At 38.1% G+C, this 25,173-nt stretch overlaps 1 protein-coding gene across 2 annotated transcripts in view; it reads right to left on the bottom strand.

Moving 5' to 3' along the window:
• pepd.L (peptidase D L homeolog) overlaps window positions 1-25,173 on the bottom strand; it is a 135,134-nt gene that overhangs the window by 16,634 nt on the left and 93,327 nt on the right. For both annotated transcript variants that reach the window (XR_001935160.2, NM_001095944.1), the window contains 1 exon segment: window positions 19,819-19,967. Coding sequence is in view for 1 of the 2 variants with exons in the window: in NM_001095944.1 (NP_001089413.1) it covers window positions 19,819-19,967 (149 nt within the window). In the remaining variant the exon portion in view is untranslated.

Genomic DNA, 25,173 nt, shown 5'->3' with positions numbered 1-25,173 from the left:
CACATCGCTTGTCTCCTGACCCAGGCACTGGTCTATAAAAGTCACAAGCAGGATCAAGTCTAAAGGATTAAGTGAAACCAATGTATTGGTTGTGGCAATCTCTATCCCCTATAAAAGTTAACAGCAGGAAAGTGTCAGCTTGTGAGTCCAGTGTCTTGGTCAGGAGACTAGTGATGTGCTGGTTGACTAATTGTGGGCCCACACTAGACCCTAACCTGCCTGTGAACTGAGAGCAGAGGTAAATAGTTAGAACCACCATGTGGGGTTTTACCTTGATGTCGGGCTTTACAACTTTGTGATTAGAAATTTGTTTTTTTTCTTTTTTTTGAAGATAAATGAACATATAATACAGTAACATTTCCCAGAAACAACATAATGTGCATTGATCGATTTCCCCTCTTTTGTATGCTTCTTTTCTTTATGTATATGATTATGAATAAAGCTATAAATTATATACAGTATAAGGATATTATAAGTTACTGAGGAGTTCCATGACCATATATATATATATATATATATATATATATATATATATATATATATATATATATATATATATATATATATATATATATATATATATATATATATTTTATACAGGTCATGGGACACTAAGATGACTTCTAATATCCTTATATTTTGCAACAGGGGGTACTTTATTTATTATAATACACAAGTTTAAGTGAGTTATGTCATATCATTTACAGGATATTCATGATGCTTGTGTATTATAAATATATAGTATTATTATTATTAATAATAATAATATCCCAGGCTTGTTTAGAGGTACTCACAGTCTGCCCACAAATTGTGGCACAGTAATCTCCGTTAGCAGATATTTTCTCTTTGCTTTTTTTCAGTCACAGTAAAAATTTATTAGCTCATTAATCTTTTTGTTTGTGTTCAGACTAAGGGTAAAAGAGCAGGGCTTCTTCTGACAGAACTTCTGAGAGGCAGACAGACTGCAATTCATGCCTCAGATGCTCAGCCACCAGAAAGAGATAAGAGCTGGGAAACATGCAACACATCCAGTTGTCAGAGGATTGCAAAAAGCTTGTTATATTGTTTCGTCTCCCCCTCCCACCTTCTCAGTTTCTAGAGAGCTCTATAAATACACCCTTTATAATCAGCAAGAAAAGCAAAATATTTATACAATGTCGGAATCAGGTTAAAAATGACAAACAGTAGTTGCCTTCTGGTGAATCAGGGGCAGATTTATATATGGTTGTCAAGGCATTTTCCAGTGTTTATCATTGTTCGCCTGCATTTCTCCTTAATGAAAATACATGAAATACTTTTCATGCCTTTTAATTTTTTTTTAACCTTTTAAATGCCACAGATCGTAGAATCTACGTTCTGTGGCAAAGGTACTTGAAATTCCACAGAACGTAGATTCTACGTTCTGCAGCATTTCCTGGTTCAGGAGCGGAGGAGCGGCTGTTAGAGCCGTTCGCTCCGTTCCTGCTCGATCCCCTGCCCCTAGGCAACGAGCAGAGCAGGGGATCGAGTGGCCCCTGGGGCGCGATCGCCCAGGGGCCCAAAAACAGCAGCAGGCACGTGTTACTTACGTGTCCTGCTGCTGCAGCCTGCACCGGATCGACGATCTCCGCCCCCACAGCACACAGACAGGAACCACGAGGCAGATGTCTTCCAGAGGCTCTTCCTGATCGCCTGCAACAGTCTCCAGCGACTTTTTCAGGTTAGTGCAACAATTACACACACAAACACACCAACACACACTTATTACAGTAATACACACTTAGATTCACACTTACACACACTTACACATACATTTTTGGGGATTGGGGGGGTCACTTACACTCACTGCACTTACACACATGTGCACACGCACACACGCGCACATAACATGTAATTTACCATTTGTACACACGCACACGCACATACATGGCATTGTGGCTTTTTTTTTTTTTTCTTATCGCATCGTTTCTTTTTTTGGCTGAAAAAAATGTTTTATTGCCATTACGCATAGCGTATTCGCTAACCGTACTGTGCAATACCTTTTGTATGTTATTTCGGTGATTATATTGCAATTTTGGGTATTTTGGTGCATTTTTAGCCATTTTATTGAATTTTTAGCCATTTTATTGCATTTTCAGCTCTGCATATGTTGTGTTCACTTGTTTCTAGCCGTAGAACCTGTTTGGCCCATCTAAAATATTCAAACTGTGATTCTGACGGCCAATAACACTAGTCTGGAAAAAAAACATTGATTTTTGTGGTTTTATTGGATTTTTTTGCATTTCACCCTTTACTGCCTTATTTTGTTTTGCCTTGTAAATTTTATCTACTATATATCCATTTGGGGGTCTCTGTGCGCCACATAGTTTGGTATATCTATGCATATTGGGCATCAAAGTGTTCAGTAGACCTCTGGCGTTCATATTTAGGATGTTTTATGCTGATACGTTACGAAATGTGGGGCATATAATGGGGTAAAATTCAAGCTTTCTGACAATTTTCAGAAATTTGATAAAAACCGTTATGTTCAGCATTGCTTTGCAGTTTGGCAGTTTGCAGTAGAAACACATATTTACCCATATTGGATTCGTCAGAATGTGTACTTTCTGAAAATATATGGTTTTCTGGGGTCTCTGTACTGTTAGGGGGGTCTAATGTCGCATAATACACACACCAGGTGCTTATATTGCAGCAGCCAGCGCGTCAGCCGTGAAAATGTATATACACTATTGTCATTTGGGGGTCTCTGTGCGCCACATAGTTTGGTATATCTATGCATATTGGGCATCAAAGTGTTCAGTAGACCTCTGGCGTTCATATTTAGGATGTTTTATGCTGATAAGTTACGAAATGTGGGGCATATAATGGGGTAAAATTCAAGCTTTGTGACGATTTTCAGAAATTTGATAAAAACGGTTACGTTCAGCATTGATTTGCAGTCTGGCAGTTTGCAGTAGAAACACTTATTTAACCATATTGGATTCGTCAGAATGTGTACTTTCTGAAAATATATGGTTTTCTGGGGTCTCTGTACTTTTAGGGGGGTCTAATGTCGCATAATACACACACCAGGTGCTTATATTGCAGCAGCCAGCGCGTCAGCCGTGAAAATGTATATACACTATTGTCATTTGGGGGTCTCTGTGCGCCACATAGTTTAGTATATCTATGCATATTGGGCATCAAAGTGTTCAGTAGACCCCTGGCGTTCATATTTAGGATGTTTTATGCTGATACGTTACGAAATGTGTGGCATATAATGGAGTAAAATTCAAGCTTTCTGACAATTTTCAGAAATTTGATAAAAACCGTTACGTTCAGCATTGCTTTGCAGTTTGGCAGTTTGCAGTAGAAACACTTATTTACCCATATTGGATTCGTCAGAATGTGTACTTTCTGAAAATATATGGTTTTCTGGGGTCTCTGTACTGTTAGGGGGGTCTAATGTTGCATAATACACACACCAGGTGCTTATATTGCAGCTGCCAGTGCGTCAGCCGTGAAAATGTATATACACTATTGTCATTTGGGGGTCTCTGTGCGCCACATAGTTTGGTATATCTATGCATAATGGGCATCAAAGTGTTCAGTAGACCCCTGGCGTTCATATTTAGGATGTTTTATGCTGATAAGTTACGAAATGTGGGGCATATAATGGGGTAAAATTCAAGCTTTGTGACGATTTTCAGAAATTTGATAAAAACCGTTACGTTCAGCATTGCTTTGCAGTTTGGCAGTTTGCAGTAGGAACACATATTTACCCATATTGGATTCGTCAGAATGTGTACTTTCTGAAAATATATGGTTTTCTGGGGTCTCTGTACTGTTAGGGGGGTCTAATGTCGCATATTACACACACCAGGTGCTCATATTGCAGCAGCCAGCGCGCGTCAGCCGTGAAAATGTATATACACTATTGTCATTTGGGGGTTTCTGTGCGCCACATAGTTTGGTATATCTATGCATATTGGGCATCAAAGTGTTTAGTAGACCCCTGGCGTTCATATTTAGGATGTTTTATGCTGATAAGTTACGAAATGTGGGGCATATAATGGGGTAAAATTCAAGCTTTGTGACGATTTTCAGAAATTTGATAAAAACCGTTACGTTCAGCATTGCTTTGCAGTTTGGCAGTTTGCAGTAGGAACACATATTTACCCATATTGGATTCGTCAGAATGTGTACTTTCTGAAAATATATGGTTTTCTGGGGTCTCTGTACTGTTAGGGGGTCTAATGTCGCATATTACACACACCAGGTGCTCATATTGCAGCAGCCAGCGCGCGTCAGCCGTGAAAATGTATATACACTATTGTCATTTGGGGGTCTCTGTGCGCCACATAGTTTGGTTTATCTATGCATATTGGGCATCAAAGTGTTTAGTAGACCCCTGGCGTTCATATTTAGGATGTTTTATGCTGATAAGTTACGAAATGTGGGGCATATAATGGGGTAAAATTCAAGCTTTGTGACAATTTTCAGAAATTTGATAAAAACCGTTATGTTCAGCATTGCTTTGCAGTTTGGCAGTTTGCAGTAGAAACACTTATTTACCCATATTGGATTCGTCAGAATGTGTACTTTCTGAAAATATATGGTTTTCTGGGGTCTCTGTACTGTTAGGTGGTCTAATGTCGCATAATACACACACCGAGTGGTTATATTGCAGCAGCCAGCGCGTCAGCCGTGAAAATGTCTATACATATTGTCATTTGGGGGTCTCTGTGCGCCACATAGTTTGGTATATCTATGCATATTGGGCATCAAACTGTTTAGTAGACCCCTATGTTTATATTTAGGATGCTTTATGCTGGTAATGATACATGGACAATACGATGCTGGAAAGTTGAAGCTTTGAGGCAATTTCCAGATATTTCACCAAAACCGCCAAATTTGGCAAAGCCTTGCGACTCAGTAGTTTGGAGCAGAAAGGCATGGGTACCCATTTTAGATTCCGTAGAATGTGTACTTTCCAAAAATATATGGGTTTGGGGGGTAAACATATATTTCTGTGTTTTTACCCCGCAAAAATGCAGTCAATGTGTTGATTTTTCATTAGCTGAAGTTACCCACGGGACTGTTTGTATGCGCTAACTTCATTTTGGGGCCTCTAAATGCCAGATACTTTGGTAAACTTATGAACAATGGCCACCAAAATGTTCAGAGGAACCCTGGCAATCATATTTAGGGTGCTTTTTCTTAGTACGTAATGACACATGGGTGATATGGTGCTGGGAAGTTGAAGCTTTGAGGCAATTTTCAGATATTTCACCAAAACCGGCAACTTTGGGAAAGCCTTGCGACTCGGTAGTTTGGAGCAATAAGGCATGGGTACCCATTTTAGATTCTGTAGAATGTGTACTTTCCAAAAATGTATGGGTTTGGGGGGTAAACATATATTTCTGTGTTTTTACCCCACAAAAATGCAGTCAATGTGTTGATCTTTCATTAGCTGAAGTTACCCACAGGACTATTTGTATGCGCTAACTTCATTTTGGGGCCTCTAAATGCCAGATACTTTGGTAAACCTATGAACAATGGCCACCAAACTGTTCGGAGGAACCCTGGCAATCATATTTAGGGTGCTTTTTCTTGGTGCATAACGATACATGGGTGATATGGTGCTGAGAAGTTGAAGCTTTGAGGCAATTTTCAGATATTTCACCAAAACCGACAATTGTGGGAAAGCCTTGCGACTCAGTAGTTTGGAGCAGAAAGGCATGGGTACCCATTTTAGATTCTGTAGAATGTGTACTTTCCAAAAATATATGGGTTTTGGGGGGTAAACATATATTTCTGTGTTTTTACCCCACAAAAATGCAGTCAATGTGTTGATTTTTCATTAGCTGAAGTTACCCACGGGACTGTTTGTATGCGCTAACTTCATTTTGGGGCCTCTAAATGCCAGATACTTTGGTAAACTTATGAACAATGGCCACCAAAATGTTCAGAGGAACCCTGGCAATCATATTTAGGGTGCTTTTCTTAGTACGTAATGACACATGGGTGATATGGTACTGGGAAGTTGAAGCTTTGAGGCAATTTTCAGATATTTCACCAAAACCGACAACTTTGGGAAAGCCTGGCGACTCAGTAGTTTGGAGCAATAAGGCATGGGTACCCATTTTATATTCTGTAGAATGTGTACTTTCCAAAAATGTATGGGTTTGGGGGGTAAACATATATTTCTGTGTTTTTACCCCACAAAAATGCAGTCAATGTGTTGATCTTTCATTAGCTGAAGTTACCCACAGGACTATTTGTATGCACTAACTTCATTTTGGGGCCTCTAAATGCCAGATACTTTGGTAAACCTATGAACAATGGCCACCAAACTGTTCGGAGGAACCCTGGCAATCATATTTAGGGTGCTTTTTCTTGGTGCATAACGATACATGGGTGATATGGTGCTGAGAAGTTGAAGCTTTGAGGCAATTTTCAGATATTTCACCAAAACCGACAATTGTGGCAAAGCCTTGCGACTCAGTAGTTTGGAGCAGAAAGGCATGGGTACCCATTTTAGATTCAGTAGAATGTGTACTTTCCAAAAATATATGGGTTTGGGGGGTAAACATATATTTCTGTGTTTTTACCCCACAAAAATGCAGTCAATGTGTTGATTTTTCATTAGATGAAGTTACCCACGGGACTGTTTGTATGCGCTAACTTCATTTTGGGGCCTCTAAATGCCAGACACTTTGGTAAACTTATGAACAATGGCCACCAAAATGTTCAGAGGAACCCTGGCAATCATATTTAGGGTGCTTTTTCTTAGTACGTAATGACACATGGGTGATATGGTGCTGGGAAGTTGAAGCTTTGAGGCAATTTTCAGATATTTCACCAAAACCGACAACTTTGGGAAAGCCTTGCGACTCAGTAGTTTGGAGCAGAAAGGCATGGGTACCCATTTTAGATTCAGTAGAATGTGTACTTTCCAAAAATATATGGGTTTGGGGGGTAAACATATATTTCTGTGTTTTTACCCCACAAAAATGCAGTCAATGTGTTGATTTCTCAGTAGCTGAAGTAAAGTCCTAATCAATTTGGATGTGCTAACTTCATATTGGTGTCTCTAAATGCCAGATACTTTGGTAAACCTATGCATAATGGGTATCAAACTGTTCAGTGGACCCCTGGCAATCATATTTCAGGTGCTTTTTCTTGGTACCTAATATAGTTTGGGATATGCGGAGCAGCAAAATAAAACCTTTGAAATGATTTTTCAGAATTTTGAATTTTTTTTTGAAAAACCGCTATTTTCAGACAAGCTTTTATGTTTGGTAGTTGGGAGTAGAGAGACATAGTTACCCATTTTGTAATCGGCAGAATGTGTACTTTTCAAAAATGTATGGTTTTCTGGGGTAAACCTACGGTTTCAGGATTTTTTGCCTTGGAATCTAAAGCATGCTGTTTTCTGCCTTAGTGCTTTCAAAATTCGGTAATATACTGCCGGGAGTTTTTGCTGTACAGAAATCCTAAATCTCCCTAAAACTATACATATCTGGTATTGGCACGTTCGAGAGACATAAGGCTTTCCAAATCAGTTGGATTTTCATCCCTAAAATGAAATATTTTTCTGGTATAAATTGATATACGATGAAAAATGGTAATTTTTCATTTTTTTTTGGTATTTAGCACTATAAATTTTTTTGCACAGGTGGAAATACATGAAAACTCAGGCAGATTTAGAAAGCTCAGTTTCTACCGAAAAAAACAATGTATAGTTTTCCTAGGTAAACTATAGGTTTCCCCTCAGAAAATGCCCCTAAAGTGAGAGAGCACAAAATGTTTCAAAAACGGCTGGCATTTCGCGTAACCAAAATGTGAAATTCTGCTGGCACTTAAAGGGTTAAAAAGTCAATATTAGTGATGGGCGAATTTATTCGCCAGGCGCGAATTCGCGCGATTCGCGAAGTGCCCGGCAAAATTTTTCGCCGGGGTCAAAAACGGGTGCCGGCGTCAAAAACGGGATTCCGGCGCCGTTTCGCCGCAAATTCGCCCATCACTAGTCAATATTTCAAGGGGTGGTTCACCTTTAAGTTTAGTTTTAGTATGTTCTAATCAACTTTTCAATTGTTAATCATTATTAATTTTTTTTATAGTTTTTTAAATTATTTGTCTTTTTCCAGCTTTCAAATGGGGATCACTGACCCTATCTAAAAACAAATGCTCTGTAAGGCTTCAGGCTTATTATTATTGTCACTTCTTTATTACTGGTCTTTCTTATTCTGGCCTCTCCTATTCATACTCCAGTCTTTTATTCAAATCAATAAATGGTTGCTTGGACCCTAGCAACCGGATTGCTGAAAATGTAAACTGGAGAGCTGCTGAATAAAAAGCTAAATAACTCCAAAACCACAAATAATAAAAAAAATGAAAACCAATTGCAACTTGTCTCAGAATATCACTCTCTACATCATACTAAAAGTTCATTTAAAGGTGAACAACCCCTATAAAGCAGATTTGGAAGCACTTTGGCCATAGCATAAAAAGGACTGTGGCTACTCAAATCCTGGAAGTTGTTTCTGTAGTAAATCAAACTGGGGGACATGCTTTGGTAACTGAGCCAGAGCATATTTTTACAGAATATATGAAGTATCAGAATATTGGAAAACATTTTCATAAATGAATAAAAAAGTGAAAATCGTAACATTTCACCTCTTGTTTTAATTTGGTACTTTCTGTACATGATTTGTAAGGCATAATCAACCATCAAGTATGTAGTATTTACTGGGAACCTGTTTGAAACCAGACATCTGATTAGTTGCCATGGGTTATTAGATCTGAAGCAAACATTATAGGGCTCATTTACAACTGAAAATGGAAGTAAAAGGAATAGGAAGTAAAAAGCAACAGTAGCAGCTAAAGGCTTAGTCTGCAGACATTTACAGTCTTCCTAAATTACCCCATTGAAGGCATTCCCTGTAAGTTATCATGTTCTGTAGCTATACATCTTTGCAATAGCTTGATTAGGGAAATTAAAATGTTATTTTTGAGTTTATAAAGGGTTTATTGTGCATCCAGTGGCTTATAGTAGCTAGCCATAGCCATGATACTGCTGTTATATCTTCAAATGCTTAGTGTTTCATCACCATCTCATGGTCTCAGAGTTATGGAACAAAGGCTTCCACTTGACCTCTTTGAACTCATAAGGAAGCATATTAGTGTCAGATTATCTGACATCAACTACAATCATCCTGTGATAAGGGCTTAAAGGGGTCCTCCACCAAAAAAAACCAAAACAATTTTTGCATATTGAAATGTAATTTTCCAGTGCACTTTAATTTAAAATATTTAATGGTTTAAACATTATTAAGACATGCATTTGAGTTGAAAGCAGTGCTTGTTTATCCCATACTTTCATCTGGGTATGACTCTTAAAGGAGAACTCAACTGCGAATTATGAAAAGTCCCACCTACTAAGCAAGATAGTCCCCCCCCCCTTCCTGCTTCCCCTCGCATAGTTCAATAGGTCTGAAAATGTCCCTAAAATGTTTCCCAGTAATCGCAACAGAGCTTGGGGGTGGCCTCTTCTGGATCTTTGGATTTTTTTTGCCAATTTCCAGTACTTTTGGAGCATAACAGATTACAGATGAAGACTCACAATCTGGAAGATGGTGCCCACAAGCTCCGCTGTGCTTACTTTGCACAGGTGGGAAAGATTTTAGGAATATTTCAAAGCCTATTGAACTATGCGAGGGGAAGCTGAGCGGGGGGACTATCTTGCTTAGTAGGTAGGGGCTTTTCATAATTCGAGGATGGAGTTCTCCTTTAAGGCTAGGGCCACACAGTGCCTAAATCAGCCTACTGAAATTTGCAGAACGATTTCAGCCCCTACCACAGGCAGTAGCCTCCTGCTTCTTTTGCATCCACAACCCATGTGGGAGGCTACTGTCCACATTAGGGGATTTCAGCAGGTTGATTTTGGCCCTGTGTGGCCCTAGCCTAAAACAATGTTACAGGATTCAGTTCCCCTCCAGACCTGTTAATGAGCTCTAACCAGCTGAACTGAATACATTTAAAACCGCTTGTAGTTATTGCATATTGGAAATTGGGCAAAAACTGTTTTTGGGTGCAGGACTCCTTTAAAAATGAACCTGAGAAATGGAAAAACAACAAATTCTGTCCTTTAACAACAAGTGAAACAAATAACATTTTTTAAGTGAAGGGCAATAAACTTTATAAAAAACCGCAAAGAAAATACATTTTTGTTACTTGCTGATTCTGCATGGAGGGAAAACGCGTGGAAAGCTTCTTGGTCATTCTCATTTGCTCTGAGGCACTGACACAATATCATATTCCTATATTTCTAACTGAACCTTGGACCCACTTCCAGCATGTCCCTTTTGACCACCTACAGAGAACATGTTATAGCGCAGCTAAATAGCAGCATTTCCCTCAGGAAACAAATCTGTAGTTCCATTATTTAATGAATTCACTGCAGTATGTTTATTTCTGTGTAGGGGTGTTGCTTATCCTTACCACTGCCTTATATTGACGGCAAACACTGACAATGGGTAAGATTCTTCTTTCCACTGACTGGCAATGCAATACGATGACACCCTCCCTCATGTGTTTTCAGTTGGTAGGTCCTTAGAAGCACCCAATGGAGCACCCACATTTTGATCACTTCTCAATGTAAGATACGAAACATGGTTCTCCAGAGCGAAATTCTGCTTTTTAACTTCACTAGCAATGCACTGGGCTGGTTATTAGCACTACAAGTAGATGTAGACATTGCCTCAAAATCACATTGAAATACATTGAATCAGAGCAACAGAGGCCATAATAAAACAGTACTTTGTACTTGATCCCAACTAAGATATAATTAATCCCAAATGGTAGGAAAAATTCTATTGGCTTTAAGGGGAGGCACATTTATCAAAGGTCGAATTTATGCGAGTTTTTTTTAACTCTAATAAATTCGAATATACTCTAAATTCGATTGGGGGGGGTGGCTTAGTTAATAAAAAAATCAAATATCTAAAACTTGCACAAATTTTTCCGACTCAAATACTCGAATCAAATTCGACTAAACTTGATTCGAGTTTTTTCTCATAGAATGTCAGTAAGGCTAGTTATATGTCCAAATTGGTCCCTGGACCTCTCCCATTGACTTATACATGAACTCGACAGGTTTTAGGTAGTGAATAGTCTAACTTAGTTTTTAAAGGGCCAGAGTTTGATAAATCTCAAAATTCTAATCAAAATTCAAATCAAGTTTGGATAATTCACATTTCGAATTTTAGAGTTTTGACCATAATTTTTTTTTCGTAAATTCAAATTAGAATTTTCAATTCGACCCCTAATATATCTGCCCCATAATGTTTAAATTCTTTTTTTAGCAGACATATATTATGGAGTTCTGAATTATGGAAAGACCCCTTATCCTGAAAACCCCATGTCCCGAGAATTCTGGATAACAGTTCCCATACCTGTATGACTACAACTGAACATCACCCTCACAGTGTTGCTTTAAAATAAAAAAACAGCTTTTTGCATCCAGCCATAAGTAGTGATTTGTAACAGTATCTCGCACATCAGGCTGGGACTCCGTTCCGTTTCTGTCCTGCTATTTATCAACAGGCATTATCCATTCAAATCTTCCATAGGCTTTCAGCCCTGGCATCTTTCTCTCTATCTTAAAACAATTGTATTTTATATCAATTGAGCTCATGTTTTCATGTTCTTTCTCCCCTACTACATCAGCTCTTATAAGATGTGGCACAAAAAGACTTCCAAAGAAATCAAAGGGCGTTTGTATGAACGTGTTTCCAGTTAAAACCACCATGGCCAAATTGAATACTTGCCATTAACTGCTCTGGAAGCCAACAAAATGCAAAAATGTTTCAGGGAGAAATAAGGATGATAAGTACCTTCTGACTGCATTATGGCAAACAATAGTCATCATGGCCTCCATTAGGGGGAAAAATAAACCACATGCTGTCATATGGTAATCATTGTACTTTTACTGTTATTTTATACCAAATAAATCAGATTGTTGTTTGCTCCTAATACATTTTACACTGACTTAATGAAATGACTGGAACTGACTTTATTTTAAATTGCAAAACAGTTAATGGACTGTAGAAATTGAATGTGAATGAACATTTAGGGGATGGGTGAATTATGGCATAGGGTGCAAGCCAGCCTTGTTTCTAACACAACACTGGCCTTGTACAACCCCGTTTCCAAAAATGTTGGGACACTGTGTAAAATATAAATGAAAAGAGAATGGGATGATTTGCAAATCCTTTAAACCCTATATTGAACTGCAAATAGTACAAAGATGAGATATCAAACGCTGAAACTGAAAAGTTTTGTTTTCTAAAAAATTATAGGCACATATGGGATTCGATGGCGGCAGCAGGTTGAGACAGGGGTATGTTTCCCACTGTGTTGAATTGCCGAGAGAGAGAGAGAGAGAGAGAGAGAGAGAGAGAGAGAGAGAGAGAGAGAGAGAGAGAGAGAGAGAGAGTGTGTGTGTGTGTGTGTGTGTGTGTAAGAGCTTGCACTCTCAGGTCTTAATGATGAAAATATAGGTGTTCATTAGAAGTCGATTTTTTCTAATAAACACCTATATTTTATCATTAAGACCTGAGACTGCAAGCTCTTTTTCCTTTTCTATATCCAAACCTTTGGCTTTAGCACCCAGGCATCTGTGACTATTTCACGAGTTGTGCTGGCTTCTGGACTGTTTCTATATATATATATATATATATATATATATATATATATATATATATATATATATATATATATATATATATATATATATATATATATTTTTTTTTTTTATTATTTTTTTTTGTGTATTAGGGATGCACCAAATCCACTAAGTCACATGATTTCCCTCCTCACCCCAAATTTGCATATGCAAAGTCGGATTCGGCCGGGCAGATAATTTTAACTTAGCAGACTCAGGCTTGACTGGACCCATCAAAGAAACATAGTACAAAGTGCAACACTGAGCGCTCTGTCATCAACCTCTCCAGGTATTTTGTCTGACGAAGGGGCCTTCGTGCTCCAAAAGCTTGCAATGTATTTTCATTGTTAGCCAATATAGGTATCACTTCTACAATACTTTTTGTATTTGTTTGTTTTTTTTATTTGTTATTTTTACTACTGGCTAACACGGTACCACAGTTTTTGTTTTGTGCTTAACATGTTAATTAATACACCCCCCCACATACCATTACACATTTTTGCTTTAAAACTGTGCACTGATATCAAGCTCGATAGTCCTGCCATTTATATTAAGAAATGTAAGTTGTTGAACTATTAACTCTCCCAGCAGTGTTTCACAGAGCGACGTATCCCTCCCCATCTTTACTTCCAAGAGACCATTCCTCAACTCTTTAGTATTACACACCTTTCTTAGTCTTTTGTTGTCCCTGTCCCAACATTTTTGAAATGTATTCCTTGTATCCAATTCAAAACGGGCAAATAGTTTTCACAAAACAACAACAATTCTCAGTTTCAACATTTGATATGTTGTCTTTTTGCTATTTACAATCAAATATAGGGTTTACATGATTTGTAGATCATCCCATTCCCTTCTTATTTATCATTTAACATTTTTGGAAAGTAGCTTGTACTTGAATTTTTGATTCTCTTGGTTTCTTCCATAATCACTATGTGCATCAGCCATCACTTCTCATTCTGTCTCTTTCTGACACAGACTCCCCTCTAATCATGAAGTAATCTTAGTATCACGCTTCACCTTTCCACTCTCTGTAGCACAATGATATCTTTGGCAAACAATAGCTAATTTTTCTTCTTACATTTACTCTACATCTATATGACTAACAGGCTGGCTAGATCACTGATCACTATCTCTTTGCTAATACACTGCCCATTTTGTAATGCCAAAAGCTTGATTGTAGCACGTTCAATTCTGCAACGTCTCCCATCACAAGAATACCATTGCAAATGGCAGCTAACCTGCTATTTTGTTTTCATGTTTACTCTCCAGCTCTCATCCAGCCTGGAATTTTCAAAAATGAGCTTCCAGTCTTCTTCACTATCTCTGATACAGTCCAACACTTCCAACTGGTATTTAGAATAGCTTATCCTCTATATGGGTGTTTGGTTCAAATTTAAAATGCTTCCATTCTGAACTGAGTTAAAAACCTACAACTAAAACTGGCACTAAATATAAAAGGGAAAGTAATTCATGGGGAGAGCCAATCCCAGGCCTTTATCCTGGTCCAGTAAAAAAAACACTCACAGATTTTTGTAGCGCAGGTGCCGACTGTAACTCTGGCTGCCCAAAGTAGATATACACTCCAAGAAATATATTTCAGCAGCACTCCGATATAGTGAAAAAATGTGATTTATTTGTGTAACATTATTTTGTGCTTTTTGTTTTTAGAATATTACAGCTCATGTCCTGGGAATGGCTGTGTTTGTCAATACATAGGCAACTTTGCCCCGGAACAGAGCATACAAATTGTGAGTTACAAAATTATCATATTTTCAACATATTGATGTACAGTATATATTACATAAATTTAATAAAATACACTGGAGGACATATGAACTTTTTGTTTTTCGAACACTTATCACATGGAAGAAGCGCTATGGACATTGTTTTAAATACAAAAGGAAGATTCAGTATATGAGAATCATAGGAACTTTACACTACATAATTATTATTCATGTCACATTATCATGATAAGTCACTGATCGGGAGGTTGGTGTGCGTGGTGTTCCCCTCCCCCTATAGACCTATTTAAAGCTTGTATGTTCCACATTGTATAGTCTTGAGGCACAAATAAATCAAATTTTTTCACTATATCGTAGTGCTGTTGAAATATATTTCTTGCAGCATGTATAAGTAGCGCTATAGAAAAAAAAAATATACGTACAAATAGTAGTTACATTTTACATAAAAGTTAGGCAGACAAAAGGCTGCTTCCCCTTTCTGTTAACTTTAAGTAAGTTATAGAATGGCTAATTCTAAAAGAAAATTTTCAATTTGCCTTAATTTTTTCATTTTTGAATAGGCTTGGGCAAATTTGACCCGTTGCACTTTGACAAAAATTTGGCGCCAGCGAAATGTCTCCAAGTCTCTGGGCATCAAAAAAAAAATTTTGACTCGTGGTGAAATTCTTTTTTGATGCAAGTTTTTTTTTTTTTTTTTACGCACAACGCCATACAAGTCTATGGGCGTCATTCCACGGCGAAACAAGGCGAAAAAATTTGGCCATCCCTATTTTTGGATTATTTCCTTTCTGACTCTTTCCAGCTTTCAAATGGGGGTCAGTGGCCCATTCTAAAAAAACAAATGCTCATTAAGGCTACAAACGTATCGTTATTGCTTTTTATTACTCACCTTACTATTCAGGCCCTCTCTTATTCATATTCTAGTCCTCATTCAAATCAGTGCATGGTTGCTAGGGTAATTTGATCTCTAGCAACCAGCAACTAGATTTGCTGGAGAGCTGCACAAAATGCTAAATAACTCAAAAACATCAAATAATAAAAAAATAAAATGAACTACAAATTGTCTCAGAATATCACTCTCTACATCATACTAAAAGTTAATTCAAAGGTGAACAACCCCTAAAGTTTAAGAAGGAACACACCACCTCAATTAATGGATGATCCAGCACAGGGCTGCCATTAAAAACCCACTTCTTTCTTGGGGTACACTAACTAGCATACTTATAGGACTCTAGACCACAACTTGGAGGCAAGCAGTACAACTGTAGGGGGTTCAGTCATTCAAAGTCCTCTCTGATGTAAGAACCAATTAGGTCAAGGCATATTCAAACATATCAATTTAAGTACTCATATTATTTACAGCAATATGTATATCTTTCTAGAATAAATTTGAAAATGAAATACTGATCCCGCTACATCCTTTCTTTAAGCAATTGTTAAAATAAAAAACAAGTTGGACAATATTAAAGGTGACATGTTTAGAGGAGAGTGTGTTGTCTCTCAAGGCCAGACGCTGCCTGCTTCCTGCGCAAGCTTTTAGGTTAAGGTTAGCCCCTTTAATTTGGCCTTTTTGACAGGAACAGAAAATTTATAGCAATGGTAAATCCACACGAGAGGAATTTCAGTGCAAACAATGAACAAGCTCTAATCAGCGGCAGGAGTCCTGCTGCGAGAAGCTAATGAGAAACGGAAATCATAAGGGCTGGCTACACAGACAGTGGTTTAAGAACAGAATTCGAACCAGAAATATAGGTCAGCATTTAAGTAAATGGCAAGAAGGCTTATGTTTAGCATTGAAACAAAGTGTGTCATGCTTTCATTAGAAAAGCTTTTGCAGGCTTGTACTTACTGAACTCACTGAACTCAAGTGTCTTATGAATACAGATATATCAAGTAATGATGCTAATACAAGAGAAATGCTATTTTTCAGTATTTTAATATCATATTAAAGTTCTAAATAATGAATTAAATATCAGCTAGACAAATGAATTGCATTTACTATACCATCATGCAGTCTAATAAGCATCTAACTGTGAACTAGACTATCCATTGAGTATACTGCCTTGCTAAGGGTTTCAGCCTATCAGGGTGACTTTGGCCAGAACAGGTATGGGATCCCTTATCCGTAAACCCGATATCCAGAAAGCTCCAAATTACACAATGGCTGTCTCCCATAGACTCCACTTTATCCAAATAATCCAAATTTTTAAAAATGATTTCCTTTTTCTCTGTAATAATAAAACAGTAGCTTGTACTTGATCCCCACTGAGATATAATTAATCCTTATTGGAAGCAAAATCAGCCTATTGGGTTTATTTAATGTTTAAATTAATTTCTAGTAGACTTAAAGCACGAAGACCCAAGGTCCCGAGGTCGAAACCCCAGGTCCCGAGCATTCTGGATAACAGGTCCCATACCTGTACATTAATTCATAAATGCCATTCAAATGAATTTCAATGTAAAATGCAGTGATTGTTAAACTACAGAGCAAATACAGGTATGGGATCCATTATCCAGAAACCCATTATCCAGAAAGCTCTGAATTACGGGAGGGCCATCTCCCATAGATTCCATTTCAATCAACTAATTCAAATTTTCTCTGTAATAATACAACAGTACTTTGCACATTTTCCCAATTAAGATATAATGCATCTTGTAGGAATGAAAACAATCCTACTGGGGTAATTACAGAAAGACCTTTTATCTGGAAAACCCTTAAGCATTCTGGATAACAGGTTCCATACCTGTATACCATTATCAATATCTTACTGCCCAAAAGCAAAATTGCCCAGTGCTGATAAATAATCTCCTTAAAGTGAGTGCAGGGCAATAGCCAAGCCCTAGCAAGTACAGAATTATGTATGCATATGCAACATTTTCTGAGCACTGGAGCTTAGAGGACATGCTGTATATGACCATAACAATATTATGTTGTGAAAATCACTTAGGTACAATAAATATTGTATCCCCAGCTACAATTTATTAGAATATTACAGTATAGTATAGCTTGCAGTTCCCTTGCTGTTGTAAAATGACAACTCCCAGCTGAGGTTACAAATTAATATGGAATTAAGACCGGAGGGCCAGACATGACTTAACTATTATATTAGCTGTACCCAATCTAAAATATATAGTGAATAAAGTAACCCTTCTTGTATACCATAAGGATATTATAATATAGATGTTTATAATATTTAGGTCATGAAACTCCAAGGTGACTTTTAATATCCTCATATTTTTGTCATACAGCTGCAGATAGAACAATGGAAAGCAAGCATTTAATTGGCTGCCATTGATTATTGTCCAGATGCTAATTTGCCCAGTGTTTATAAATAACTCCGGCTAAGTGCAGAAACCCATAACAACCAATAAGATGTTTGCTCTTAAACAGGTAATTCCTACCTGCGGATTGGTTGCTATGTATTACTGCAACTGGGCCAAATGATCTTTTTTTTTTTTTTTAACGGGTGTTATTTTTATTGATTTTGTTTTAACAGGGGGAGGGTACAGAAGAGAAAAAATGCAGGGGGGGGGGGTTACAGCAGCAATGGTATCAACACATTGCTATGAACATCATGTTATATAGTATATATATCAAATACACAATATATTCATGGTACAACTAGCAGATGAGCCTCTAACCAGATGCCCCATATCATTTCAAACTTATCAGGCTGCCCCCTGGTTTCGTAGGTCAATGTAATAAACTGGAGCATCTTGTTAACATACAAAGTCCAGTTTGCTTTCTTTGGGCAGAGACACGTAAAGATTCGGGAAGATTTAGTCGCCTGACGACAATTTGCCTCTTCTTTGGGCGACTAATCTCCCTGAACTACCTCCCCGTCGGCTAGAATCTAAATAGCCAACGGGATGGCACTTTGTTTCCAAAGTCGCCCGAAGTTGCCTCACGAGGAAACTTCGGGCGACTACGGAAAACGAAGCTCTCCGAGTGCCATTCTGCCGGCGATTTAGATTCTGGCCGGCGGGAAGGCTTTTCGGGGAGATTAGCGCCAATAGAAGAAGTGATTTGTCGCCGAGCGACTAAATCTCCCCGAATCTTCTCGTGTGCCTCTGCCCTTAGAGGGAAGGGGGACCATCCATTGGATAGTTATTATTACTTTTTACACATGGGGAAGGGTATTTTCCCCATTTTTTGAAGCCTATTAGGGATGAGATACATTTTCAACAAGAATTTGTACTGAATTAGTCCGTCTCTTGAGATTGGAAATTGGTAAAGTCTGTCCATCGGATCCTCCCACTGATCTTCCCCTCGCTGGGTATATCTACCTGCCACTGACTATAGGCTGACTGGAATGGGGGGGGGGAGTTGGGGGACTGTAGATGTGCATAGAGATGGACGACCATCTTGGTGGGGTCCTCTTTCCTTAATAGTGTCAGCAACCCTGGTTCTCCCATCTCCAGCCCATCTGGTCCAAATTGTGCCGTATAAATATAGGTAAACTTGGGAGTTTCAGTCTTGTCCCGTTACCATGTCTATAAACCTTGAGTTTAGTATTATATATCCCAGATACTTATTATTGTTTTTCTAAGTCCAGAACCCTGTAGCCTCCGATTTGTAAAATGTTGCAGGTGAGAATTTCTCCAGAGGGGTAGTGATGGGAGACAATAGGAGATTATCCTCTTTTATTACAAACTCGGTAATAAATGTTCTATATACTTTGTCCAAAACTACTTCTTATGCACTATAGTTGCCCCTTTGTGGTTTCATGTTGTCAGAGGATTCCTCTGTGGCTTCTAATTGTATTTTAATTTACTATAAAGGGTGTGTTGGCCTACAGATTACATGACTAAATGGTGTTTACAACCTTGATTTATGGAGTACAAATCATTGGATTATCACAATTTAGTATGGTAGTACATGTGTGGAATTCTTTATCTGGAAACCCATTATCCAGAAAGCAGCAAATTACAGAAAGGACAGCTTCCAACAGACTCCATTTTATCCAAATAATCCAATTTTTTTTTACTTTTTGCTCTGTAATAATATAACAGTACCTTGTACTTGATCCAATCTAAAATATAATTAATCCTTATTGGAAGAAAAAACTATTGGGTTTATTTAATGTTCACATGATTTTCTAGTAGAATTACGGTAGGACGATCTTATGGAAAGATTCGTTATCGGAAAACCTCAGGTCCAGAGCATTCTGAATAACAGATCCCTTATCTGTAGAGTACAACTTAATGTAAGAGTTAAAAATTGAAGGTTATCTAAGGCCCGTGATTAATCTGGAGAGGTTTCAAATAGAGCAAGCGGAGAAAGTGGTGATGTCTGGCAGGTGTCAGGTGAGATATTGTATCTGTATATGACAAATGAAGTGATTCTGTTTGCCTGAGACAAACTGTTCTTGCAGCTGGATGGGTTACCTGGTTTTACAGCTTTCATGACCGCACGTGATGACTTCAGCACAGCCTCATAAACAGCCCTCTGATCTGGAGTGAACTTGCCATTGGCCGGAAAGGAGCAGGTAATGTCAGAACTGTAACAGTAATATTCCCCTCCCATATCAAACAAGCTGAAAGATAAAGACAAGGTGAGGTTTTACACTGAGGATAAGAAAATGTCACCTTTACCCTCATTTTCTTAACGAAACAGTGACGTATCAGCCTTCTCAGTTGGCACATGTATGTATTTCTTTTTAAAGTAATGAACGTTTCCCTCTTATAATTCAAGCCCAAATCCCAAAAAAAACCAACCGACCTTGTGGCTTATCATGATTTCCCCACAGGGGAACCGCTAAAGCCATTATGCATTATCATTGCTAACGGTATAAAAATGAACACCCAATGACAACCCAAAACTACATGGGTCCATATTCATCCAATTTATTAGATCAGTGAAATGTGGCCATCCATGTTTTTGGCCAAACTGTAAAATACCATTAGAAAATACGTTAGAATATATAAGGACATATTAAGGTTGAGAGAAGCTTCACCGTTTTTTATGAATTCTTAAAATAACATTCTAAGAAGTAAAGGAGGTTTTCATGTTTATATTTGATTTCCATAAAGTTAATTATTTCTGCTTAAAGGAGAACTAAGCCCTAGAAATACATTTGGTTAAAAATGCCATATTTTACATACTGAACTTATTGCACCAGCTTAAAGTTTCAGCTTCTCAATAGCAGCAATGATCCAGGACTTGTCACAGGGAGTCACCATCTTGGAAAGTGTCTGTGACACTCACGCTCAGTGGGCTCTGAGCAGCTGTTGAGAAGCTAAGTTTAGTGGTTGTCACAAATTATCACACAGAAAATGAGGTTGGCCTGTAATATAAGCTGATGCTACAGGGCTGATTATTAAATTCTGATGCTAATTGCACTAGTTTCTGTGCTGCCATGTAGTAATTATCTGTATTAATTACTAATCAGCCTTATATTGTGACATTTCTATTCTATGTGTACTGTATATTGTAAGTGGGTCCCTAAGCTCAGTAAGAGACAGCAGCACAGAGCATGTGCAGTGGATCAGCAGAAAAGAAGATGGGGAGCTACTGGGGCATCTTTGGAGACTCAGATCTTTACTGCTAAAGGACTGTGGTTGCCTCGGGCTGGTACAGAAGCACAAAACATAATGTACAATATTTATAACTACTTCTTTAGTTAGGCTTTAGTTCTCCTTTAAGGAGGATTTCCTTGATTCTATCCCTACACAAATTTAGAATGTGGGAAAACTCAAAATAAACCAAACCTAGCTGAATAATATTTAATTGAAGGTTTGATATTAAGAAATCGGAAAACACGTCAGCTATGAGTTTAGAGGCATGTGATAATACATTTTATATCCTGCAATAAAACTTTGTGGCTGATTGTTCATAGAAATAAATATCTGTCTACAAAGGGAAATAAACTAGTATTTAAGATTATGTAACCAGTAATGTCACAAAGCAATGTCCTAAAACATAAAAAAATATAATTATGGCAGGTTCAGAGGCTAATCTGCAAGAATCAGTGACTCAAGTAGGTGAGATGTCAGTGTCAAGATCTTGCAGCTAATTAGGTTACACGTGTGTGTGTGTGTGTGTATACGTGTATATGTGTGTGTGTGAAAGATCAAATCATACCACTTCTGCATTAAATAACAGTGAGTCAGTGTCCAAAAACACAGTCTATTGTCACATGTTATAACTCCTAATTCCTTACTACGGTAGTCATTGATAAACCCAGTTTCTGTGCTGTATCATTGCAAACTTTCAGTAAGACAGAAGTGAATCAGCCGCAGCAGCAATGCCTGCCGTGAATCCAGAAGTCAGCTATTTTACATATAATAAATAACAGAAAGTGGTTAACTTGCATACTTTCTTCAAGGAAAGAAAAAACAAACATGTGTGTATCCATTACAAAAAAGGAAAAGCAAATGCTTGGGACCCTGTACATAACAGCTTCCACTTAAAATGTATAATTAACCTCAGCTCAGATCTAACCATCCCCATATGTGTATTGAGAATGCCACTGGACTCATCCACAGCTGAAAGAAGCTTATGTAATGCAGTGTTTATATGTTGTGCCCATTGTGGGAAGATGCCTCCATACACGAGTGAATACTGAGGAGATGAAGGTGTGTCTCTATACAACTGTAAGTAGGGCACACATTCCTAATTAGGCCTATAACCACAAAGAGGAAATGTATATGTCTGGGTCATTGCCTTGATCCAAACAAGCAGATACAGGTATGGGATCCTTTATCCAGAAAGCTCCAAATTATGGGAAGGTCATTTCCGACAGACTCCATTTTAATCAAGTAATCAAACATTTGAAAACATATTTCCTTAATGACCTGTAATAATAAAATAGACATTGTACTTTAACCCAACTGCGTCTGCATCTGACAGCCATGTCGCATCGGATCAACGATGCGACTTCATCCGACATTTCTATCTCTTACGTTATTTCTGTCGCAAAATGTCCATGTAGTCCTACCCTTAGTTGGGATCAAGTGCAAGGTACTGTTTAATTTAATACAGAGAAAAGGGAAATCATTTTTAAAAATGTAAATTATTTGATTAAAATGGAGTCTATGGCAGATGACCATCCCGTAATTCGGAGCTTTCTGGATAACAGGTTGCCAGATAACAGATCCTATACCTGTATTACTCTAGGCCAGTGGGTGCAGTGAGTGGGATGACCAATAGAAACGCTTTAGAGATTACAAAGTGTGTGCCCCTGCGAGATGTGGTGATTGTCTAGTATGGTTTAGGAACAATGAGGAGAAATGTTAAAATATAAAATGAAAAAATGTATACTTTCATATAATAATCTAAATAAAGTGTATATCTATTTGCTAACCCTTTGCTATTTCTGTGGTCTATAATATGTCAAAGTTGGACATATGTCCCAGGTGAAGACAATAACTCAAATTCCCTCAGGAGTTTCCAAAGGAAATGAGGTCAACCAGCATATATATATATATATATATATATATATATATACAGTTGGTACAAGTCCAAAACTGTGCTAAACTGTCTAGCTTTCCAAGACCAACAGTATTACCTTTAAATCAGCTTCCACTGTTTTGGTGCGATTCAAGTGAAGAAGTGTGCACAATGAAAACTTAGAAATGCAGTGCTACTATTATATACTTTTAAGCAGGGCAGCCATCAGGGGGGAGAGTTGTAGGGGGCCCGAGGGTAATGGGGGCCCGGCCACGCCACACTTACTTGATTAGCCGGGCCCCCATCTTTCTGAGAGCTGCTGACTTTGGGAAGGCATGGACATTTAAGGGGCCCTGGCCACCAATTTTCTTATAATGTGGGGGGGGGGCTGGCCACCAATTTTTTTTTCTTATGTGGGGTCTTAGCCACCAATATTTTTTAATGGGGGGGGCCTTGGCCACAAATGTTTTTTATGGGGGGCCCTGACCACCAATATCTTTTTATTTTTTATTAACATGTGGGAACCCTAGCCACCAATATTTTTTTGGTTTTTTTACTGTGTGGTGGGGAGGGCGGACCTGTAGGTGGGGCTTGCGGTGGGCGCAGCCCAGGGGGCCCAGGAAATCTTGTCTTATGGGGCCCTGCGATTTCTGATGGCGGTTCTGCTTTTAAGGGTCAGGGCACATAGGCAGATTCGGGGAGCTTTGTTGCCTGGCGACAAATCTCTTCTTCTTCGTGGCGACTAATCTTCCCGAACTGCCTCCCCGCCAGCTAAAATGTAAATTGCCGGCAGGATAGCACTCGGAGCGATTCGTTTTCTGAAGTCTCCCAGAGTTTCCTTGTCAGGCAACTTGGGGCAACTTCGGAAAACGAATCAATCTGAGTGCCATCCCGCCGGCAATTTACATTTTAGCCAGTGGGAAGGCAGATTAGTCGCCCCGAAGAAGAGATTTGTCATCGGGTGACTAATTTCCCCAAATCTGCCTGTGTGCCCTAAACCTTAGTCTCTAGATGATGTTGAATCTAGTTATGTGCTGTGTGGAATGTTGATAAGAATAAAAAGAAAACTTGATGTATATGTATAAATGCACATAGCTACAATATACGCATAACTGTAATAGCCCTTTAAAACACAGAGGGGATAAAACTCAACCTTTGTCTTGTTTTGGAACAGTCAGAATTTTAAACAACATAAAATATTTGGAATGTGGCAGATCCAGTCTGTTCTATTTTAACACACATAAAAATGAAACCACTACATCCCTAAATATTTATTGAGATAAAGTCTATAAGGAATAGATCTGTGAAAGTGTGGATCTCTTGTTGTACCCTGCAGATTATGCTACATTAAAAGCTCTAGAGTAGAGAACTATATATAACTTAACTAAAATGCTAAATATGCATGGTTGTATACAATAAAGAACCTGTAGAAAGCATAACTAGCATAAGAATTATGAGGAGGTTGCTGGAAGGAAAAAGTGGAATGAAAGTTCAGAGGAGTTTGTAAGTTTCATAAGCAGACAGAAAACATACAGCTGAAGAGAAAGATAAAGTGTCACATCATTTATGCAATTAATTAAAGTGCAAAGTGAAAAGCACCAAAACCTGGTTATACTGTTTATATGAATTTATACTCTATTTACCCAGTTTTTTTATACTGAACAGGGTTGTTCACCTTTGAGATAACTTTTAGTATGCTATAGAGAGTGCTATCCTGAGACAATTTGCAATTAGTTTTCATTTATTATTATTTGTGGTTTTTGAGTTATTTAGCTTTTTATTCAGCAGCTCTCTAGTCTAGTTTCTAGGGTCCAAATTACCCTAGCAACCATTGATTTGAATAGGAGACTGGAATATGAATAGGAGAGGCCTGAATGGAAAGATAAGTAATAAAAAGTAGCAATAAGAATACATGTGTAGCCTTTGTTTTGGAGCATTTGTTTTTAAGATGGGGTCAGTGACCCCCATTTGAACGCTGGAAAGCATTAGAGGGCATATAATTCAAAAACTATAAACAATAAATAATGAAGACCAATTTATAAGATGCTTATAACTGGCCACTCTATAACATAATAAGTTAACTTAAAGGTGAACCACCACCTTCTAAAACGGGGGCCACATACCCCATCTAAAAACAAAAAATGCTCTGTAAGGGTACAAATTTATCGTTATTGCTACTTTGTATTACACATCTTTGTATTCAGACCCTTGCCTATTACTATTCCAGTCTCTTATTTAAATTGATTTACGGTTGTTATGCCAATTTGAACCCTAGCAACCAGATTACTGAAATTTCAAAAAGCCCCACACATAAATCAGTCGCAAATTGTCTCAGAATATCACTCTCTACA

The sequence above is a fragment of the Xenopus laevis genome, chromosome 4L (assembly GCF_017654675.1).
Source record: "Xenopus laevis strain J_2021 chromosome 4L, Xenopus_laevis_v10.1, whole genome shotgun sequence".
Taxonomy (NCBI): domain Eukaryota; kingdom Metazoa; phylum Chordata; class Amphibia; order Anura; family Pipidae; genus Xenopus; species Xenopus laevis.
Note: the sequence above shows the minus strand (reverse complement) of the source record. Positions and strands in the feature narration are given on the sequence as shown.